The sequence below is a fragment of the Sus scrofa genome, chromosome 18 (assembly GCF_000003025.6).
Source record: "Sus scrofa isolate TJ Tabasco breed Duroc chromosome 18, Sscrofa11.1, whole genome shotgun sequence".
Lineage (NCBI taxonomy): Eukaryota > Metazoa > Chordata > Mammalia > Artiodactyla > Suidae > Sus > Sus scrofa.
In genome coordinates, this window is record NC_010460.4 from 40,396,641 (window position 1) to 40,419,657 (window position 23,017).

Consider the following 23,017-nt stretch of genomic DNA (forward strand, 5'->3'; position numbering starts at 1 on the left):
GCTCCAATTAGACCCCTAGCCTGGGAACCTCCACGTGCCTCGCGTGCAGCCCAAAAAAAACAAACAAACAAACAAAAAAAAATTGCTGGCAATTCCCTAAGTGGATTTCACAATTCTCTAATGACTCTTGACTCACAGTTTGAAAAACATGAACACAGCACTTCTCAGTCCAAATAAATATTTGTGGAACGAACAATGTCAGTCATATAGAAAGATTTGGCACATCAACAGGTGTAGAACATGCGTGGCATCACATAGTGTAGTGCCATGTAGCATGGAGAGAAGTCTGTTTAAAACTCAAATCTGATAGTAAATTTCACCTGTATCTTCTTCATTACCTTCCTACCACACTTAGCATTGGGATCCAGGTCCTTCACAGGGTTTGATAACCTCATCTGGTTTGCCTCTCCAGCTTCATCTCAAGGCTCTGCTCCTTGCTTTCCAGGTTCCAGCTCCACATTGGCCTTCTCTCTCTCTCCTGTACATAAAGTACTCTTCCATGGGTTGCCCTTCCTCCTGGAATACTTTCCTTTCTTCTTTGCTCCACCAGCTCCTAGTCACCCTTTAAGCCTCTCCTGAAATGCCCCTTCCCCTGTGAAGACTTCCTGGCCAACCACTGGAACAGGTAACCCTGGATGTCTTCATAGAAGTGAGCATAATTGAAATGTTTTTAAAGCATTAACATACAAAAATATTTGAGTATTTGCTTTTTTATTCTTTTTTATTTTTTTAATTTTTATACAGCTTAAAAGGTTACGCTACATTTAGTTATTACAAAATATTGGCTACATTCCCTGTATTGTACAATATGAAATTCTAATATGTGAGTAATTATTGGTTCAACATTTTTCTTTCTTAAGCTTCCTGCCACAGCGTCTTCAGCGCCGAGGCTCTCAGCCGCCGCCAGGAGGCGCGCTCGGACGCCCGCACCCGGGGACCTGACGCCAGCGCCTGGCACTTAGAGCAGACATGCTACTGCGCGGGCCTGTCGGGTGGCGGGGTGCAGGCAGCCTCCGAAGGGACACCTGGCCGCCTGGCCAACAGCGGAGTGGCGGCAAGAGGGGGCGCTGCGGATCCAGGCGTGCACGACGCGGAGGAAGTGCTGGCTTCGCCGCGCGGGGCCGCCTCGGCGACGATGTCGTCCGGGCCGGGGAGCGACAACCCCAGGTCCGGGGGCGCGCGGCGACCGCGGGAGCCCCAGGAGCAGGAGCTGCAGCGACGCCGGGAGCAGAAACGGCGGCGGCACGACGCGCAGCAGCTGCAGCAACTCAAGCACCTGGAGTCCTTGTGAGTCCCTGGGGTCGCGCGGCGCGGAGTTGGCGCTGTAGGCGGGGCGCTCGGAGACCCGGGAATGGGCTCGTTGGGCCCGTCGGCCCCCAGAGAGCCGGGCGCCGGTTGAGACCCCGGGCGGCGTGACCCTCGACTTCCAGCCGACCCTCCACGGGGGAGGGTCTACCCCGAGGCCGGCCTCCGGCGCGCGGGGGCGGAGGTCGCGCCCTTCCCCAACGAGGCGATGGCTTTATTCCTGGAGAGGCGACGTCGATGTGCTCAGAGGCGCTGTTATGCCCTCGGGCGGGACTGGGGACGGGCCGCAGGCAAGTGCGGCTGAGCGCCTTGCTCCTTTCCTGTTTCTCAGTTCCAGGGGCTCTCTATGATCTGGATTAAATCCTCTTTCTTTTCGTCTTCTGCTGTTAGTAAGGGGGAAGAAAGCCCGATCCTGGAACGTTAGTGAAGTGAGGAATAAGCAGTGGGTGAGGGCTTGGTCCCTAAATATTCGGGAGGAGCTGTCAGGTGGAAGAGCATGGATAGGTTCTCTCAGGTCTTAAGGATTTTCGTTGTTGTTGTTGTTGCCGGGATTAAAGGTGGGAGCTACGGAGAGGCCAGTTATGGCTCAACAACAAGAATTAGGACCAGGTCATATATTCTTGATGGTCAGCGTGGCCTGACTTAGGAGGCACGGGCTCCCCCAGCTGCTTGGGCTGGAGGAGAATCCAGATAATCACTGAGAGGAGGGTGGCTTGTAAAGGAGATTTAACATCAGCTGGAAGCTTGGATTAATGACGCTTTCAGTTTCCTGTGATTCTGTCATTCTGTAATTAGCTTTAGAAGTTTTTTTCTAAGTTTGGTGTACACGGAGTTATTTGAACTATTTCTGTTTCAGGCATATCTCATACCTTGGAGACAATCATGTAAGGAAAGGTCCTTAAAGGGCTGCCCTTCTCATTAACCTTTTGGGAGCTTTGACACAAAATGCATTGCTCAGAGCCTGGCCTGCTCCTTTCCTTGTGGCTCTTGAGCTGAATTTCACCTCAATAGGTAGTGGTTGTGGATACAGGCGCTTCATTGCTGGCTTCCACAGTCTTGGCCCCTCCCTTCGAGAGATGCTGGGATCCTCTTTGCTGCCTGTGTAATGCCAGTGTTCAAAAATCTTTCCCTGGGTTAAGATCAGGTCAGTGCTTGGCCCCACCCAGCCCTCAATATCCTTAACTATAGGATGCCTGATGGTAGTTAATACTCTACATTTATTGTGGTCCACAGAGCACTTACAGATATCAGAGAGATTATAACCTCCTTTTGCACATGAAGAAATGCAGGTTCAGTACTTAAGTAATGGAATCAAGGCTGACCTGTAAACTAGCAAAACTAAAGAGAAACTGTGGCGTCTGATACTCAGACCAGTGGGATTTTTCAGAGGTTTTTAAAGTTCTGGGCTGTTGTCATATTTAGTTTGGCTAGTTCAAAGTCTTATTTTCTTTGAAATGAAAATTTATATTTCCAGAACCATATTTTCAGGAAGTTTAAACATCAAATAGTATGAAAAGTCTAATTTCAAAAAACAGTTGTTCCCATCTGTCCTCTTCAGTCACCCCACACACTCCCCACACCTTTCCCTCCCACCAGGGCCTCAATGGGGAAACTTCATTTTTCTCCTGGGATTTAACTCTTTCTAAATTACATGCTAATACTGCTCTTTTTCTGTTGAATAATAGACATTACCCATTAACTTCATGCTCTAGTAGGCAAGGGTTTAGTTCTCTTTCCTTTCCCTGCTTGTCTCCATCTTTGTATCTCCTCTCAGGACTTCTCTGTGGCTTCTAACTTTTTTTCTTTTACTGTCACTCAAAGAGTGTCTGGGAAAGGGAGACAGACATGTTAAATGGGAAGCCCTGTAGTGATTTTTTTTGCAAATTGAATTCAGATCCTTTTGCCACCTGGTCTGTATGCCCTCTTTAGTTCCCCTCCCATTCCTCAGGTCACTTTCTTACACCTGACTTTAGTTTTTCTTACTCTCTTACCATATCTGCCCGGCCCCCAAAGGTATCTGAGTCTTCAACCCATGCACCAGCCCATTTTTCAGCTCTGTTTCTCAAGTGCTCCCGGGCCACAAGGCATAACAGAATGGACATTCTCAGTAAATACAGTTTCGTTTCTGCCTTCCAGCTCCACAGGACCAGGTTTTAAGAACAGTTGGGATGGAATATGCTTACAAGAGGGACTCTTCCAGAAGAAATACTACCCCAGCACTTAGAAACACAAAGAGTATTATTAAGTACTTGGCGACATAAAGATTCCTTACCCCAGAGTTCCTACTGTGGCACAGTAGGTTGAGAATCCAACAGCAGCAGCTCAGGTCACTGTGGAGCCCTGCAGTGGGGTTAAAGGATCCGATTGCCACAGCTGTTGTGTAGGCTGCAGCTGTGGCTTGGATTCAGTCCCTGGCCTAGTAACTTCCATATGCCATGGGTGCAGCTATTAAAAAAAAAATAGATTTCTGAGGGTTCCAGTCGTATCTCAGTGGTAACAAATCTGACTAGTATCCATGAGGACGAGGTTCGATCCCTGGCCTTGCTCAGTGGGTCAAAGATCCAGCATTGCCGTGAGCGGTGGTGTAGGTCAAAGACAAGGCTCGGATCCCAAGTTGCTGTGGCTGTGGCATAGGCTGGTAGCTGCAGCTCCAACTCAACCCCTCGCCTGGGAACCTCCGTATGCTATGGATGTGGCCCTCAAAAAACCAAAAAAAAAAAAGATTTCTTGCCCTGTGTCCATTTGGGAAAATAATCAATCTTTTATGGAAATTTATCTTAATTTAGTCTTTATACTGCTCAGGGCAGCCTATTACAATCTGAATGATCCGTTAACAAGCCTTCACAGATGGCACAAACTAATGGCCTCCACTAACTAAATATCTTTTGTAACATGCTGCATAAGCTAATGAATTGTTTAGCCCTAGGGAAAAACATCAACCACATTCCTTTACACTTGTGAAAACAGTTCTAAAATGGACTTTTTAGGGAAAGCCATTGCTAATAATAGATTTTAAAATGTGCAGTTCCATCACACTTCTTTTCTATCTAGGCAAAAGCATTACATATTTTTCAGGAATTCAGATCTTTAGCTATATTACTTTTTCAACTCCTATGGCGAAAAGAAATTATTGTTGCATTACTGGATATTTGCATAGACTTTACCACCTCCCTTCCAAACTTCCTTTCTAATGAATCGCTGCTGGTGGACTGCATCATCTGCCCAATTTATGCAAATTTCCATTATTCTTGCTAAAAGAGGCCTAGGCCTATGATAAACCACTTTCCATTGAAAAATATTCTAAGAATTTGCTTTGGAAATACCACCCTAAAAAGCTTTGTACCATACCTAAAAGGCTAATTATACCCAGTTTATTTATATTTTATTTTTTGTCTTTTTAGGACTGCACCCACAGCATATGGAGGTTCCCAGGCTAGGAGCCACAGCAACTAGGGATTGGAGCCTCATCTGTGACCTACACCACAGCTCATGGCACTGCCAGATCCTTGACCACTAAGAAAGGCCAGGGATCGAACCCTCGTTCTCTTGGATGCTAGTCAGGTTTGTTAACCACTGAGCCATAATGAGAACTCCTATACCCAGTTTACTATGTAATCTTCAGGGAGCAAATCTTCCTCTGTCCCTTTAGAAAAGCTCTGGATTAATGACAGTGAGGATGAGAACAGAGACAAGACACCTCCCCCACAGTCCATATTTGGAAGGATCCAGAGATAATTGCAAATCCTGATTGGTACCCACTATAAGTCAGAGGTTCCTGCATCCCCCTCCTCTAGTTTGGTCAATTTGTTCAAGCAGCTTGTAGAACTCAGGAAGATGTTTTCCTTACTAGATCACTGGTTTATTTTAAAAAGGTGTAATTCAGGAGCAGCCAGATGGAAGAGATGAGATGCACAGGGTAAGGTATGAGAGCCGTGTGGCGCTTCCGTGCCCTTTACAGGTATGCCGCACCTCCACAGGTTCACCAACCATGAAACTCCTCTGAACTCCATCCTTTTGGGTATTTACAGAGGCTTCCTTACATAGGCTTGATTGGTTCATCATTGGCCATTGATGATTAACTCAGCCCCCATGGAGATGGGACTAATAGTTCCAACCCTCTAGTCACATGTCTCTCCCCCCACAACCAGAGCCCTGTCTTTAGGGGCTTTCCAAATGTCACCTCAGTCACCTCAATAACATGAACTCAGTTTGGTTTAAAGACGCTTGTTTTGAAAGACAAAAAAGAACTTTCTAGCTCTGGAGCTATTTCAAGAACTGAAAACAAAACTAAATATAAGGAAAGTTGCCCCTATGACTCTTATATCAGAAATTACTAGGGTTTGGGGAGCTGTATGCTAGGAATAATGGATGAAGACCAAATATATATTTATTATGAGGTACAATATCACATCCACCAAAGTTGTTTTCTTTCACATCTTAAAGAAAGGCAAAAGGAAAAGCATTTCACTTTTAGTCAATTCTCTCTGGCCCCTAAACTCCCAATATTTACTCTGAAGGATCTTTAAAGTCAATGCATGAGAGGGTCAGGGTCGAGAAAACATAAAGTCATTAAGTTTTTCTATGCTGTGAAACCTTCTTGAAGTACTAAAGTAAGTACATCCTTGGGGGTTTACAGGGTTAAGACACAGATCTGAGTTTTAAATGTTTGTATATTACTCATTCCTTGAGGAAGAGGTATGACTCCCTTTAAGAGCGTGTCTTTGGAAAAAACAAAAACAAACAAAACAAAAAACAAAAACATGAGCGCTGTGAGTGAAGTTTTATTGGGGACAAAATGAGGACTATAGCCTGGGAGACAGACAGCCTCTCAGGTATCTCTGAGGATCTGCTCCAAAGAGGCAGTGGGGGAGGTCGGGACATAGGTGACCTTTGGTGAGGAGGGTGTGCGTGCAGTCAAGCAGGCATTTTGGCAGAGAGTCGCTGCTAGTCATGAGGAGCAGATGTCTCCATGACTGATTTTAGTGCTTTTCTAGATTTGAGAAGATGCAAGAAATTGGGCTCATAGAATCTCCTCCTGAGAATGTCTATCTGAAGGCCTATCCTGCCAGTTTTTCCCAGAGCACAGAGTGCCTCATTCCTGTTCACTGCCCTGAAGTCCTTTCAGAGCATGTTGAAGGTCAGTGACTGCAGTAGCTAGTGACTTCATTCTTGTAGAACCAGGTGCGAGTGACAGTTTTTAGTGGGCAAGCTTGAGAGATGCTTTTTGAGTGCACAGACATCTGGTCTCGGAATAGCTTCCCTATTTATTGGCCTTTCTCAAATACAGACGTGTAGCCTCAGCCTTCTGAGACTCTCTTGATTCAGTCCCCGGCCAGTCTGGGGTGGCTGCGTGCAGCTGAGCACGCACAGAGGAGGCTTGCTGTTGTAACAAGGTGATCCCTGGACTGCAGATGTGATAACGAAAGCTTATCCTTGTCAACATCCTTCATTAAAAAGTCTACAGCTCTGTTTCCCCTTAACTTGGTGAACACCAGGGCATGGCCCAGATATGGACTCCTAGCTTAACATTTCCTGTCATACATTATTTGAAATATCTCCCTCCACATGGATGTTCCCAGCATCAGCAAGCAAACATGTATACACATTTAACATCTGCACACACTCAACCCAACCCCAGTCTTGGAGATGGCGGGAGGTCATTGCTCTTGTTACTATCTCCCCCCAGCCTCATGGTGTTTTGCTTTAGGAGGGGAGTATGTTCAAAACTTAGGGAAGGATGGTATGTGAATTACATCATTAAATTAAAAGTGAATAAATGAGCACTGTTTGGGAGAAAAATTTTACGGAAAACTGGATTTGAGGTGTTCCTGGAGTGTCTGTTTTCCAGTGACAAACATGATGCTGGAATAACTAGGGAATTCAGCTAAACATTTATTGACAGTCCTGTACAAGTGAGGCTTGGCATGGAGGCCAGAATGTGGAAAATCTCTCATTTGATTCTAACAAGATAATTTGATAACTATAATAAGGCACATTTGCTGAGCCTCAGAGGAGATGGGGTTAGATTTGCTGAATGCTGACATACCACCTGTTGGGCTGCACCTCGCAGGCCTGCAAACATTGTAATTGCCCGGCCAAGAGAACAAAGAAAGAGCCTGGAGACAGCAACAGAGACAACAACAGTGTATTGCACAGGGATCCTACAAGTCTAAAGCAAAGCCATGCAGCAACACCCCACCGTGTACAGCCAGACAGCAGTCAGGACCAGCAGCAGTCTGCTACAGGAGCAGGGAGAAGTGTTATAGGGGGAATTGAGGTCAGGTCGGCTCATCATTTACTAGGAAAACTACAGAGGGGTATATCCCTCACAGCCCCTCAGGTTATCAACTGTGACAAGGCAGATGTCTTCCCCTTGATAAACTATCATAGTGGAGCTCTTCTGATCTGAAAATTATGGTGGAGTCTCTACAGCACCAGGATGCAGGTTCCATCCCCTGTCCAGCACAGTGGGTTAAAGGATCCTGAGTTGCCCCAGCTGCGATGTAGGTCACAACTGCAGCTTGATCTGATCCCTGGCTGAGGAACTCCATGTGCCATGGGGCGGCCAAAAAAGAAAAGATAAATAGAGAGATAGATAGACAGACAGACCGACAGGAAGAAAGAAAGAGAAAGAGCAAGTGAGCAAGCAAGCAAGAAAGATCTATCTTACATTCACTAGCTGGGCTGGGAAGGAAAGCAGGGGTGAGCAAGCATGAAGGTAGTTATTGAATAAGCTCTGTTGATTAAGAAGGAAGGTCAGCCATGTGAGTAGGGTACAGGGGAGGCACAGGAACTAGTCAAAGAGGGTATATACAGAGAGCCAAGGAACAGCCACCTTGGGTGGCTTGATACACCACCTCACCAGCCACAGAGCTGATGTTGTCAGTAAAATTTCATTACAGAAGCTTTGAAAAGACCTGAGATGTTCCCTTGTCCTGCCTCTTTCCACTACTTTTATTTTTTTAATTAAGGGGTTATGTCCATTATGCACTCACATTTAAAAGCCATGCTAGGAGTTCCTGTCGTGGCGCAGTGGTTAATGAATCTGATAGGAACCATGAGGTTGCAGGTTCGGTCCCTGCCCTTGCTCAGTGGGTTAAGGATCCGGCGTTGCCGTGAGCTGTGGTGTAGGTTGCAGATGCGGCTCAGATCCCGCGTTGCTGTGGCTCTGGCGTAGGCCGGTGGCTACAGCTCCAATTCGACCCCTAGCCTGGGAACCTCCATATGCCGCGAAAGCGGCCCAAAGAAATAGCAAAAAAAAAAAAAAAGCCATGCTATATGTTGCCTCGCCTTAAATGTGTCAGTACTTGAAACGGAACATACTTAACACCTAATGGTGATACAATGTTATATATCAGTCATATCTCAATTTAAATGAAACAAAATTTTTTAAATGAACATGAACATTTGCTGCTTTTCTAGATTTGGCACCCAGAAGCCTCTTCTAAAGTTCTGGCAGAGGGCTGCAAAGTGGAACTGAGTTGGGAGCACAGACAGGACTTGTATCCTCAGGGCCCTGGGGTCGAGAGCTCTGTTGGTGGAAGAGCAAGTGTGTTCCCACAGTCAGTCCTCTGCCGCTCCAGCAGCAGTTCTTTACTGAGGGCCGCCTGGCCTCCAGGCACCGAGCAGGAGGCCTGCATCCCTGAGTCCAGTGAGGTCAGTGGGGTATAGAGGGCGGTCAGAGAGCTGAGGAGCAGGAGGCAGCCAGCCCGGCAGCCCACGCTGCTGGCAGCACAGGCCTGTGGGGAGGCTCTTGAATCAGGAGCTGCAGGGGACACGGGAGGGGGAGCCTCTGGGACAGAGCACCGTCAGCTCCCTCCCCTGCACCAGGCCCTGACCTCTGGCTTTGCTGCCCCAACCCGGCCCCCTCCGCAGCCCCCATCCTTGTTAGAACAGGTCACTCACACCCCTGACCCCCACGTGCCTCTCAGTGGAAGGAAATTGTAAGTCATGGTAGGTAAGTCACCCAACAACCGTAATGACAGTTTGGAACCATATTTAGCTCATGGTCTTCTTACCTCACATTTTCCCTGCAACCTCTTGCTTTTTCATCTTCCAAAAATAAAATCGCTGTGCCAAGACACCAAGTCAGTTATTTCAGTGGATTTAGGTTCTGCACCCCAGCAGGATGCGGTACAGCTCAGTTTATATATATAGGATCTCTGACTGCTGGGTATATTTTACTAACTGTTTTAGTTATAATGTACTTTGAAGTTTCTACTAAAAAAAAGTCGGAGTTCCCGTCGTGGCACAGTGGTTAACGAATCCGACTAGGAACCATGAGGTTGCGGGTTCGGTCCCTGCCCTTGCTCAGTGGGTTAACGATATGGTGTTGCCGTGAGCTGTGGTGGAGGTTGCAGACGCGGCTCGGATCCCGCGTTGCTGTGGCTCTGGCGTAGGCTGGTAGCTACAGCTCCGATTCAACCCCTAGCCTGGGAACCTCCATATGCCGCGGGAGCGGCCCAAGAAATAGCAACAACAACAACAACAAAAAGACAAAAGACAAAAAAAAAAAAAGGAAAAAAAAAAAAAAGTCTTTTTCTTTTGGCCTGCAGTTGCTTTTGCTGATTGAAATGTGTTCTGTTCCTATGAGCATAGTTGATGACCTGTGTATTTTTTTTCCTTTTCAGTTATGAAAAACCTCCTCCTGGGCTTATCAAGGTCAGTGTGAAGTTGGTGCTTTTGCTTTTTCTCTGACACATTTCACTCACACCTCAGACTCAAAACAGTTGCATACTGTTTGAACCTCCTTTTAGGATAGTTCTGTTTCTTCCCTGCCAATGCCAGTCAGTTCATACACTTGGTCACAGTCTGTGCCTTTGCAGACATTTAATCAGCCTGTGTCTGTCCCCTGACAAACCACTGCAGGCTCGCTTGTGTTCCTCAGCCGTTGCTCCCCTCTTTCTTTCTGACCTGTGACTGCATCTTCTCAAAGCTTGGCTGCCCCCGAGTCCCTCTTTCACCTACTGGGTGCTGGTTCCTTGAATAGCAGCAGCTCTGAGAACAGTGGGCCCCAAGTAGCGCCCCTGGTCCAGCCTCCCCTCGTGCAGGAGCCCCGCCCCCAGTGCCTTCGCCCAGTGTCAGTGTCAGTGGGACTGAAACTAGAGGACTGAGGCCAAAGCACCTTTTTCTCTTTGATAATTTTCTTTTTTTAAAATGAATTTTATTACATTTATAGTTGTACAATGATCATCACAACCCGTTTTCATTTTAAAAAAAATTTTTTCAGAAACATTCTTCCATTATAAATTTAATATTCATGGAAACTTGAAAAAAATGTAAGATTAAAAAAAGTAGCACCTTAATTGTATAGTGTAGTTATTTGCTGGTAAAAACACATTTCATGGAGTTCCTGTCATGACTCAGTGGTTAATGAACCCAACTAGTATCCACAAGGACACAGATTTGATCCTTGGCCTCACTCAGTGGGTTAAAGATATGGCGTTGCCCTGAGCTGTGGTATAGGTCACAGATATGGCTAGGATCCCGTGTTGCTGTGGCTCTGGCATAGGCTGGCGGATTGGACCCGTAGCCTGGAAACCTTCATATGCCATGGGTGTGACCCCAAAAAAGACAAAAGACACACACACAAAAAAAAAAAACCACATTTCACAAATATGGCATGTGTGAGATTATAAAACAGGACAGTGCCTTCAAGGTCTAATAATGTTTTAATCTAACATGTTATTGTTCCCGGAAACCGTACTTGTTTAATTCTATATTCTGCCTCATTCCACAAAGCTTTTAAGTTAGCAGAAAACTTTTTATGCTCTTAGAATCTAATTTTTATGATCTAGAGTCAGAATATGGAGTTCACAGATCATTCCTTTGTAAACACTAGTAACTTTTATCTAAGAACAGCCACTTTGTTTTGGGGGCATAGTTCTTATAGTATAGTTACTTCTGTTTTTTAGGTCAGTTATAATTTGTTCTTCTAGCTCTTCAGGGGGTAACTTAGGTTGACCTCAGAGTCCCCAGCCCATGAGAAAGCCAGGCAGTGCTGTGTCCTCTAACTGGTGGGAGAGAATTCCGGTGCTTTTTTGCCATAGAGCTTACACGCTATTTCCTTTTCCAGGAAGATGAGGCTAAGCCAGAAGACTGTATACCAGATGTCCCAGGCAATGAACATGCCAGGGAATTTCTGGCCCACGCACCAACCAAAGGACTTTGGATGCCACTGGGGAAAGAAGTCAAAGTCATGCAGTGTGAGTGTGGACAAATTTCAAGCAACACCCCTTAACACACACACGTTACAGAACACTGTTTACAAATGAGTTCACTTCTTTAACTTAACTTGTTCTCACCACAGCACTGTTAAAGTAAAGGCATGACCCCTATTCTGTAGATGAGGAAGCCGCCTTGCATATGCCAGTAAGTGTCCGAGGTAAGAGGCAGAGCGGTGCTGCCTGGGAGAAGATGCTTCGGTGATATTCCTGTAACAGACAAGATATTCCCTGTAGAAATGCCACGGGGGACAAGGGGTGCATTGGAGGGCCATCCCTTTGGGTCCTGACTCAGTCATCGTCATTGGTGGTGGGAAGGTTTTATCCAGGTGCCCTGAGAGGAGCTCCAGGCCCCAGAGGGTGGGTCTGGAACAGGTAGAGCTCTGCGCACACCCTCCACTGCACCGGAGCAGCAGCACCTCCATGCCACATAAGGTGGCATTTGAGGAAGGGGTGCTGCTGCCTTTAAGGACATTTGTACAAAGATTCTTCTCATACACAATTAAAATAGCAATTTCCAGCCCCTTTCCTTCACTCCACTTCCCTCAAAGGGGACCACCTCAACCTCTTTTAAGGTTTTTTGTTATTTTTCTTTTTCTTTTTTGGCTGCCCTGTGGCATATGGAGCTCCCAGGCCAAGGATCAGTCCAAGCCTCAATTTCGACCTGAGCCACAGCTATGGGAAAGCCAGATCCTTAACCCACTCTGCCAGGCCAGGGATCAGCACTCCCAAGACACTGCTGATCCCATTGTGCCACAGGGGGAACTCCTTAAGAAGGTTATTTTTAAGTTTATCCCCATGTATCTAGATAACAGGATTACATTTTGCCCCTTGATTTTTCAGGTTTCTTCATTATCTATTGATTTCTTACTACAGAAGATAAGAATTCATCTCTTTTTTTCTTTCTCCGTCTCATCTCACACACATACCCTTCCTGTCTCTCATTTTTCCAGTAATAGTTATATCGTAAATTTAGTTAAATAAACCCTTTCTGCTATTTTATTATCTTCAGAGTCGAATCGTGTACTAAACTGATATTTCCTTTTTTTTAAATTAAGTTTAAAAACCACTTCTCTGTGTGATGGGTTAGTTAGTTTTGCTTCACTTACCATTTTACAGTTCTTTTCATTGACTTGCAAATTAAGGGTGTTTAGTCTGGACCAGATTTTACATGAAGTTATTGAAGCCTAAGCTTTGGGGCCCTTCACCAGTACCTTCCAAAACCTTTGGAGTCCCAAGAATGTGGTCATACGGTCCTTTCTATAAAATTTGCAAAGGCAAGATTTTTTTCCCCCCTAAAGAGCCCTTCCTCTCTTTAATTTATGTAAGCTTCAGGCTCCAAAAAACTTGGCTCCATCCCACATGGAAAAATCACACACACACATAACTCTGCATTCTTTGGTTCTGTGATCCTAGTATTATCTAGAATAGAGCTGCTCAGAATTACGTGGGCCTAATACTCTGTATTTCTGTACCACAGACTGCATGGTTTTGGTACCTGCAGAGGCTAGAAGCCCAAAATCAAAGTGTCACCAGGGATGGCTCCTTCTGAGGATATATTCCAGCCTCTCTAGAAGTCCCACCTCCAGTAAGATAGGTACACATACTGAGGTACCAGGGCTTAGGACATGTAATACAATGGGGGGCAGAGGGGACAACACAACTCAACCTGCAACAGTTAAAAAAAAAATCACACTTTACCTTTTGCTTGGGATTGTTTAGTAAGTACTTGGTTCATTTATAAAACTCAACGATTAAAGGATACTTGAGGAAATAATTCGTTTCCCTCTCTTTTCTGGTATCTTATGTTGTTCATTTATATTCTATTTGCTTTTAAAACTGTAATCTAATGAAGAATATCTTTAATATGATCTACTGTTACCTTTATCTTAAGTAAAAATGTGTTACTTACAGAAATATGTCCCTTTTTTCTTTGTTTTAGGTTGGCGTTGTAAACGGTATGGTCACCGAACAGGAGACAAAGAATGCCCTTTCTTTATCAAAGGCAACCAAAAGTTAGAACAGTTCAGAGTAGTAAGTAAAACCCCCCTGTCAATTCACATTGACTGGAGATGGTGAATGTCAGTGACTCGGGCAGTTACCAGTGAACTGAAGGTTCACATTAACTAAATTCCCCAAAGCCTTTAGGCCAAAATACCCAGTGTTAACTACATCCATATTAAATCTAATTTGTGTGATGTATGAGGTCATTAACAAAAAATGCTTATTAAAATGTTATTTGCTTATGTCTTAGGAACACTGCTTCTTTTCCAACGCAAACGTTTTTATCTATCTAATCTCTTTTTTCACTTAGGTGAAAAAAAAAATCGTATTTCATAAATAAAATCAGGTTATAGTTTCCCAGTCTTTGTCTAATAATTATATTTTTTCTACCATAAACTAGAAGTGTATGTATAAATGATATATGCTCTTTAGGTGACCACAAAATCAATCTATCATTTTGTCATTTTATTTTAACAAAGTCACCTCGCAGGGGTGTTAGTTCACCATTCAGTTAACTATTTTGGTCAATTTAACTATTTTGTTACTATATACATTGGGATTATCAGCATATTATCAAACAGGGTCCGTAAACATTCTCCAAAGATTTTTAAGGCATTTAAAATACTATATTTCCATTTTACTAATTTACAGAAAATATTCTGGATAAATCACTGCTATTTGGGTGTTCCCTGATGACTCAGCAGGTTAAGGATCTGGTGTTGTCACTGCTGTGGCTTGGGTTTGATCCCTGGCCCAGGAAATTCTCCATGCTGCAGGCATGGCCAAAAAATAATAATAATAAATCACTGCTAGTTCCCTCTGTGGCAGCATCTTAGGAGCACTAGACACAGGTGGATTAAGGATCCAGCACAGTGGATTAAGAATCCAGTACTGCTGCAGGTGCATCTTGGCTTACAACTGCAGCTCAGATCTGATCTCTGGCCTGGGAACTCCATATGCCATGGGGCGGCCAAAAAAGAAAAAAAAATCACTGCTACCTGAAATGTCAAGTTATACAGCACCTATAGCAGATAATTTGATGGATAAAACTCAAAAATTTAAACATATCCATATTTTTTAAATATAGAAACCTAAATTTTAAGAATTGTTCTAAGGCTATAACAGAACATCAGTATACACAAATTTTTATGACTGTTTAAGGATAACTTTCAGAATTATTTATATGATTGAAAAATAGGGAGTTCCCATTGTGGCTCGGTGAGTTAAGAACCTGTCTAGTATCCATGAGGATGCAGGTTTGATCCCAGACCTAGTTCAGTGGGTTAAGGATCCTGCGGTGGCTGTGGCTATGGCGTAGGCCAGTAGCTGCACCTCCAATTTGACCCCTGGCTTGGGAGCTTCTGTATGCCACAGGTGCAGCCCTAAAAAGACAAAAAAGAAAAAAATAAAGGAAAAAAAAAGAAACTGAAGCAAAATAGGAAATAATTTCAATATCCAATATACAACATAAAGTACTGCAACATATAAATTATATAATTGTTAGGAATCATGTTTTAAAAGAATATGTAGGAGTTCCCATTGTGGCTCAGCGGTTAGCAAACCTGACTAGCATCCATGAGGACACGGGTTCAATCTCTGAGGTTCAAGGCCTCTCTCAGTGGGTTAAGGATCCAGCTTTGCTGTGAACTGTGGTGTAGGTTGCAGACTTGGCTTGGTTCCCACGTGGCTGTAGTGTAGGCCAGCAGCTATAGCTCTGATTGGACTCCTAGGCTGGGAACCTCCATATGTCACAGGTGCATCCCTAAAAAACAAAAATACCAAAAAAAAGAATATGTAATGTCATGGGGAGATATTCATGAAAACATAAGAGAAAAAAGAGAATACAGTTGTGTATGTAACATGATTATAACTTTTGTAAATTATGAATAATGACTGAAAGAATCACACTCATATGTTAACAGTGGATATCCCTGGGTGGTAAAATAATAGATATTGATATTTGTAACTTTGTTGTCCTTTACATATAAATTTTTATAATATATTTTAAAGATAACACACCATAAAATTTATATATATATATATATATATATATATATTTTTTTTTTTTTTTTTTTTTTAATGGCTGCACCTACAGCATATGAAAGTTCCTGGGTCAGGGATTGAATCTGAGCCACAGCTGTGACCTACACCTCAGTTGCAGCAGCATGGGTCCTTTAACCCCCTGCATCAGACCAGGATTGAACCTGCACCTTCACCGTCTCACAAGTTCTGCAGAAACAATGCCAGATCCTAACCCTCTGTGCCACAAGAGGACCCCATGTATTCATATTTTTAAGTAATTTAAATAATTTTAAATTATACAAGTATTACAAAAATAAATTTGCCTCATTTTAACACAATGGAAACAGTACAGTACAATTTCTCACATGATTTTTCAAGTCCAATCTTGCCTCTCTCCCCAGAGGGAATCTGTAGTAAACAGCTTAATGAGTATATTCCAGACTTCTCTTTGGTCATATACAGTATGCTTTTGTGAACCTGTAAGTGTGAATCATTCTGATATATTATTTACAACTCACTTATTTTGCTTAATAATATTCTTGATCATCTTTCCACATAGAACAAGTAGAATTACCTCAATATCTCTAACCTTGAGTAGTTTTTAGTAATGATTTTGCTATGGTTTATTTACAAAGTTATATAAATTATATCCTGTATTTGAATAACTGGAAAATCTTTTTTATGGCTTCCAGGAGTTTGAAATTATGACAACCCTTAGGAAGGATTAGAACGTGTTGAATATAAAATTATATCAAACGGGGGAAAAAAACAACTGGTTTCAGTGAAAAGAGGGATGTAATTTTAATTTAAATCTATGAAGCAAAAAAAAAAAAAAAAGAAAGAAAATGAGTTCCCACTGTGGCTCAGTGGATTAAGAAACCGACTAGTAGCCGTGAAAATGAGGGTTCGATCCCTGGGCCCACTCAGTGAGTTAAGGATCCACATTGCCGTGAGCTGCAGCATAGGTCGGAGACACAACTGGGATCCACTATTGCCATGGCTGTTGTATAGACCAGCAGCTGCTGCTCCAATTCGACCTCTAGCCTGGGAACTTTCATATGCCCCAGGTGTGCCCTAAAAAGAAGAAGAAGAAGAAAAAAAACAACAATGGTCTATAAAGCCTAACCTAACCTTAACCTTCTCTGACCCCAAAGGCACATGAAGATCCCATGTATGACATCATACGAGAGAATAAAAGACATGAAAAGGATATAAGGTGAGGTTGTCCTGATGATAAAAGCATCCTTGTAGTGTCTGGAATTATATAAAGTTAGAAACTTTATAAATTAAAATTTAAAAATTCCAGTATTAGAGGAGGAGTGTAGTAAATATGGTACTTGTGAAATATGTGGAAGACGGGAATAACCCCGAGAAAGGCCAGTGTGTGGGGAATGAGCAGGCAGCCTGTTCTGCCCGGGTTAACTTAAAGCAGTGGGCTTGGCCCAGCCCGCTTATGTCACTAACAATTGATGCTGGCAGCTGTATTTTATCTTCTCCAGTGTTTTTAAAGATCTGAGCTTTTGTTTAAAATTCCTGGGCAGGATTAAAAATAGGGTGAAAAACAAGAGATTTTTTTTGGTTTGTTTTCAAATTCATGGTATTGAATTGTGATTACTGAGGAGGTAGATTACCTAGTATCAACTCGAGCAGTGGAAACGTATGCATCTGTTAGAGGGTAAGGACTGTGGAAACTTGCAGAAATGTTTAAAACAATGAAAAGAATACAAAATGGCTTGTTCACTGGTTGTGATCATGTAAAATAGGCATGGATGTACATAAGAGAGTAAGACATGCAAAAAAATGAAAAACACTGTCTTCAATAAGGAGGTTATTTGTTACATTTTTCACCCCCACTATGATTCTTTTACCTTTTCTTTTTTCTCTTTTTATGGCAGCACCTGTGGCATATGGCAGTTCCCAGGCTGGGGGTTGAATCAGAGCTGCAGCTGCCGGCTTACACCACAGCCACAGCAATGCTGAATCCAAGCTGCATCTGTGACCTACGTCATAGTTTGTAGCCATGCTTGATCCTTAACCACTGAGCTAGGCCAGGGATTGAAGACAACACTGGGTTCTTAACCTGCTGAGCCACAACAGGAATTCCATATACCTTTTAAAAAATATTTCAGTAGTTCCTTGGTGGCCTAGCAGGTTAAGGATCTAGTATTGTCACTGCTGCAGCAGGGTCACTGCTGTAGCACAGGCTTAATCACTGGCCCAGGAATTTCCACGTGCAACAGCATGGCCAAAAAAAATTTTTTTAAGTTGAATGTATCAATCTTGTGTGTTTAGGATACAACAGTTAAAACAGTTACTGGAGGATTCAACCTCAGACGAAGATGGGAGCAGCTCCAGTTCCCAGAATGTAAAGAGAAACACAAGAAAAAGAAGAAGAAAGAGAAGCATAAGAAAAAGAAGAAGGAAAAGAAAAAGAAGAAAAAACGAAAGCACAAGTCTTCCAAGTCAAACGAGAGTTCAGACTCAGAATGACAAGGAGTTGACTGACTTGGTCGGCATTCTCTTCTGCAAAATCAAACACTGTGGCCAAAGATGCGAGGACTGCGGAGTCCGAGAGGAACAGGAGGGACACCAAGAGAGGAAGAGCGCTGGTGGCACCGTGCGGATTCTCAGCCACCTTCCAGGAGAGCTGTGAGCCACAGGAGAGGGAGCGTGTCTTGCCAGGTGCCAGCTCTGGAGAGCGGCTGATGCCGGCTGGAAAGCTCTTCTCATTGTCCTCCTCCCTGCTGATCACTGTGGTCTGTGATTGCTTAGAAATGCCTCTGGCGGGGTGGCCAGACCAAGGGACTCCCCGAGGAAGCTCCTCCAGGTGCTGCGCTGCTTCCACCCTCCACGGTGGGCACTTAACGCCCTTAGATTTCAGGCTTGACTTTCCTCTGTTGTTGAGGATCATAAAAGCTCATTATTTATTTTTGGAATCTATTTTATTTCTTAATAATGCATGCATGTGCTTCAAATTTAAAAGGTATACAAGGTCATAAAAACTCTTCCTACTTACTTTCTCCCCCTAGCTACCCAATTCCCTTCCACAGTGGCTACTAGTTTTACCAGTTTCCTTCTTTCCTTTTTTTTAAGGGCCACACCTGCAGCATATGGAAGTTCCCAGGCTAGGGGTGGGGTCAAATCAGAGCTGCAGCTGCCAGCCTACGCCACAGCCACAGCAACGAAGGATCCAGCACAGGATCTGTGACCTCCACCAGATCCTTAACCCACTGAGGAAGGTCAGAATGGAAGCTGCATCCTCATGGATGCTACTCAGGTTCTTAACCACTGAGCCACAAAGGGAAATCCAGTTTTCCCGTTTCTTGTGAAGCCTTCCAGGAATATTATATACGTCACAAACAAGCATAGGGCTTTTTTTTTTTTTTAACACAAATGCTATACACATTCATTTACACGTTTTTTTTACTTAACAGTATAAAACTGATTTGAATATCAAGTGCATTCTGCATTGCTGTAGTCAAGGTTGCAGTGCATTCATAATCACCTGAGACGATTTGTTGACTATGGGGCAGAGTTCCTAGACCAACAGTGAAAAATCGTGTGTGGCTACACTGAATTTAACGTGCTTGGATCTCACTGCCTGAGTCCTAATCTTTTCCCAGAGTAATGGACTCAGGGAAAAAAAGGTTTTTAAAATTTGTTTTATTAAAGTATAGTTGATTTACAGTGTTCTATCAATTTCTACTGTATGGCAAAGTGACTTGGTCATACCAAAAAAATTTTAATATAAAAGAATTACTATATCAGCTACCCACACCATAAAATACATCCCTCGTGTTCTTGCTCTTCCTTCTGACCAAGCACAGCCCGCCTGTGCTCTTCCAGCTTTGTGCCACAGCAGAAGCAGCTCAGCCCAGCAGGGTGGAGCCTGCAGCTCAGGGAGAGTAAGCCCCAGGGTTTGCTGAGCCACATGAACCTGGATCTGGCTCCCAGGTGAGTGTCCCTCATGTCCAGCAGGGTCTGTTGCTCTTTTCAAGGTCCCAGGGACTTTCTACTCCCATGTCCAGCCTCTTCCCCTGGGAGTTGGATTCCCCCTTCTTTAAAGAAGAGCCATCTCTGACTCTCATCAATAACTCCTCCTGGTCTTGGCCTTGGAATAGTACCTCAGTAACATAACTGGTCCAGACTGGAATCACCAGGGCTTGTTATTACTGAAAATCCTGAGGCCTGTTAATTTAGGCATGCTTTAAACTTACCCTTGGCATCCAGCTCTGCATGCACAGGATGGGCCCTCTGCCCTCTTCTCTTTGTCCCACAGTGTTACCTACCCAGTCCCAGCCTCTTCTCGTCTCTCAGAATTTCCTACTGTCCCACTCATGGTTAATGGAGATTAATTCTAAAACAATAAGACTCTGCATTCATGACTCTCACACCTTCGGGACACGAAAATCAGCTGGAGTGCTTGTTGAAACACAGATAGGTCCCCGTGCTCCCACACTTCCATGACGAGTCCCCAGATGCTGCTAATGCTGCAGGTCTGGGGACCACACTTGGAGAACCACTGCAGTGTGTCTTCACCCTCTTCCTGGACATCCTCCACTTCCTGCTTTCACTGGAATCTGGCCATGCCCTGCAGCTCTTGCAAGTGAACTACCGGCACTACTCCCTCTCTATGCTTTTCTCTGTCTTCTCTTTCTGGCCTAGATCCCGAGGCCCTCACTCAAGCCTGTCACCTCCCTTGACCTGTGGCCCTTTTGGCCAAGCTTTCTCAGAAGCACCGCAGACCTCTGCACCTATATCCAGATTGCTAGAGGAAAATCATCCAGCCACATAGATTGTACCCCCACAAATTCATCTCCAAACTCATCCTGTAAGCCTGAGTAGCAGACTTGGTTTGCCAGTCAGCTATTCAGACTTTCACCCTGGAACATCTCCCTTCAGGTCCTATCCAGGAAGGCATTACAAACCCTCAGAACTCCTTTCACCAAGACATCCCCCCACCCATCATCATAGCTGTGTGACCTCCCCCCACCCATCATCATAGCTGCGGGACCTCCCTCCACCCGTCATCATAGCTTTGGTAGACAGAATTCTAAAATGGCCCCAGAATTCCCCTATTCTCCAGCACTTAAATATGATGGCTTTTACTCCAATGATTAGATTATTGCATAACCACAAGGAAAGGGAAATTATGTGGATGCTCCTGACCAAACCACAAGAGCCCTTAAAATTCCAGAGTTTTCGCCAATCGGTCACAAGATAGGAAGTCAGATTTCAAGCCTAGAAGATTCCATGTGCCATTGCTGACTTTACAGATACAGATGAGGTCAAGGCTACAAGGTGGGGAATGCGGTAGACCCTAATTCCTCACTGCAGCAAACTAATCAGAAGCCCCTGCCTAAGAGCACAGAAACAAGAAACTCAGTCCTAGGGCCAGAAGGAACTCAACATTGCCAACCTCACTCCAGGTGTGAGCCCAACCCTGGTGACATCTTGATTTTGGTCTTGTGAGATGCTAAGCTGAGAACCCAGTGGAACCTGCCCAGATTTAAGAACTGTGGAGGTGTGTGATACCAATGGTGGTTTCAAGCCATTAAGTTTGTGGTCATTTGTTATCAGCCAGAGAAAATTAATACAGTGGTTCAGTCAGGCTTGTCTCTTCTTGTCAGGCCAGCCCTCCACCTGTGCTGTGGACCCCGCCTATCAGCCAGCAGTCGAGGGCAGTGAATGAGAGCACTGGCTCTGGATCCAGACTACCTGGTTTTGAGTCCCCGCTGCACCATTCATGGGCTCTCAGATTGGGCAAGTTGCGCCTCCATCTCTTTGACTGACACTGTTCACCTCATAGAACCAGCAAGCGACTTGGTCTTGTAAAGCATTTAGGACCCACTTTGGCACATTTCAGTTGCTAAGTGAATGTCAGCTACTCCTGCTACTACTGAGGCTGCCTCATCTCCTGCTCCTTTGGGCTCTTCCTCCTTTCATTATCTCATCTCACTAAACTCCTTTTTCCTCTTGACTGCTATATTGCCACCAGCATTTAAAAATTATTTTAAGGAGCTCCCATTGTGACTCAGCATAAAGGAATCTGACCAGCATCCATGATGACTCGGGTTCAATCCCCAGCCTCGCTCAGTAGGTTAAGGATCTGGCGTTGCCCTGAGCTGTGATGTAGGTCGCAGAGGCAGCTCAGATCCTGCATTGCTGTGGCTGTGGCATAGCTGGCAGCTGTAGCTCTGATTGGACCTCTAGCCTGGGAACCTCCATATGCCACGGGTGTGGACCTAAAAAGACAAAAGACAAAAAATAGAGTCTACTTCTAATGGTTTGATAAAGCCTTCCATCTCTCTTAAAAAATGCATTACCAAACACATAGGCACGGTTTTGAATTAGTTGCAATAATTGTTCTATGACTTTGTTTCACTTACTGTAACTTAGCAGTCTTACTGCTTACAGCAAGCCTTAAATGGCCACAAAATTCCTTGGTTTAAGGAAGCTATGACACATTTAACCATGGCTCTATCACTTCAGTTGTTTCCTACTTCTCATTCTTCGATTTTCTGGCCCTCAGCTCTCAAAACCCTTGGAATCTCATACGAGGTAAGAGCAATGGAGCATTTTTTGTTATATTTGGTCTCTTGCCCTCAGTTCGTGACAGAGGTTCATAAAGGTGAAATAGGCGTCTTATTCATAACAAACTCCTTTCCACCACAACTGGGTTTATGTTCACAGGGTGACTTCTGGAAAGCACTAAAGATGTGGGGGGAGTGCCTGATTGCCCGAAAACCAAACTGACAGAGCCAGAACTTCTAGTCCCACCCCCTGATCTGGGGGAAGAGGAGAGGCACTGGGGCTTGAACCAGTTCCCAATGGCCAGGGAGTTCATCAAGCATGCCCATGTGATGAGCCACCATCACAACCCAAGAGCGGGTCAGAGAGCTTCCGAGTTGCTCTGTGCCTCTTGCCCTCTGCATCTCTTCCATCGGGCTGTCTCTGAGTTAGCCTTTTATAACAAACCAGTAACATGGCACATTAGTCGAACCCAAGGTTAGGGGGAGCTGAGACCTCCAATCTGATAGCCCTCCAGTCTATCAGAAGCACAGGTGAAAACCTGGTTTCTGCGTGGAATCTGAGGGGAGGAGGCACATGGCACCATCCTGAACCGGGTCCTTAACACGTGGAACCTGAGGCTATTTCCAGGTAGATAGTGCCAGCATTGAGTTAAATTGTAGGACACACACCTGATATTAAGATCTGCAAAGGAAGCTTGGTACCCTTCCTACCCAATCCTTTGTTACTCCAACCAATGCAACTACCTCCAGGATTCCTACCTTCAACTACCTACCTCTGAAGTTCAGTTGTGCTATGATGGGCTTGTCATGCTAGGGAGACAGTGACCACAGGGCAAAAATGGGTTCATCTTAAGTTAAAACTAAGCTATCCTTTATGATGCTGTACCCCAAATGCAGGTCTTCATACAACTACTTGAGGATACTACTGAG

The 23,017-nt window shown here is 44.4% G+C and overlaps 1 protein-coding gene across 1 annotated transcript; it reads left to right on the plus strand.

Moving 5' to 3' along the window:
* Positions 911–18,487, plus strand: LOC100738822 (retinitis pigmentosa 9 protein). Its single transcript, XM_003484045.4, is given in 7 exon segments — positions 911–1,287; positions 9,936–9,966; positions 11,381–11,510; positions 13,471–13,562; positions 16,709–16,770; positions 17,847–17,911; positions 17,914–18,487. Coding segments are annotated over 7 exon segments (663 nt in total). The 5' UTR covers positions 911–1,135; the 3' UTR covers positions 18,045–18,487.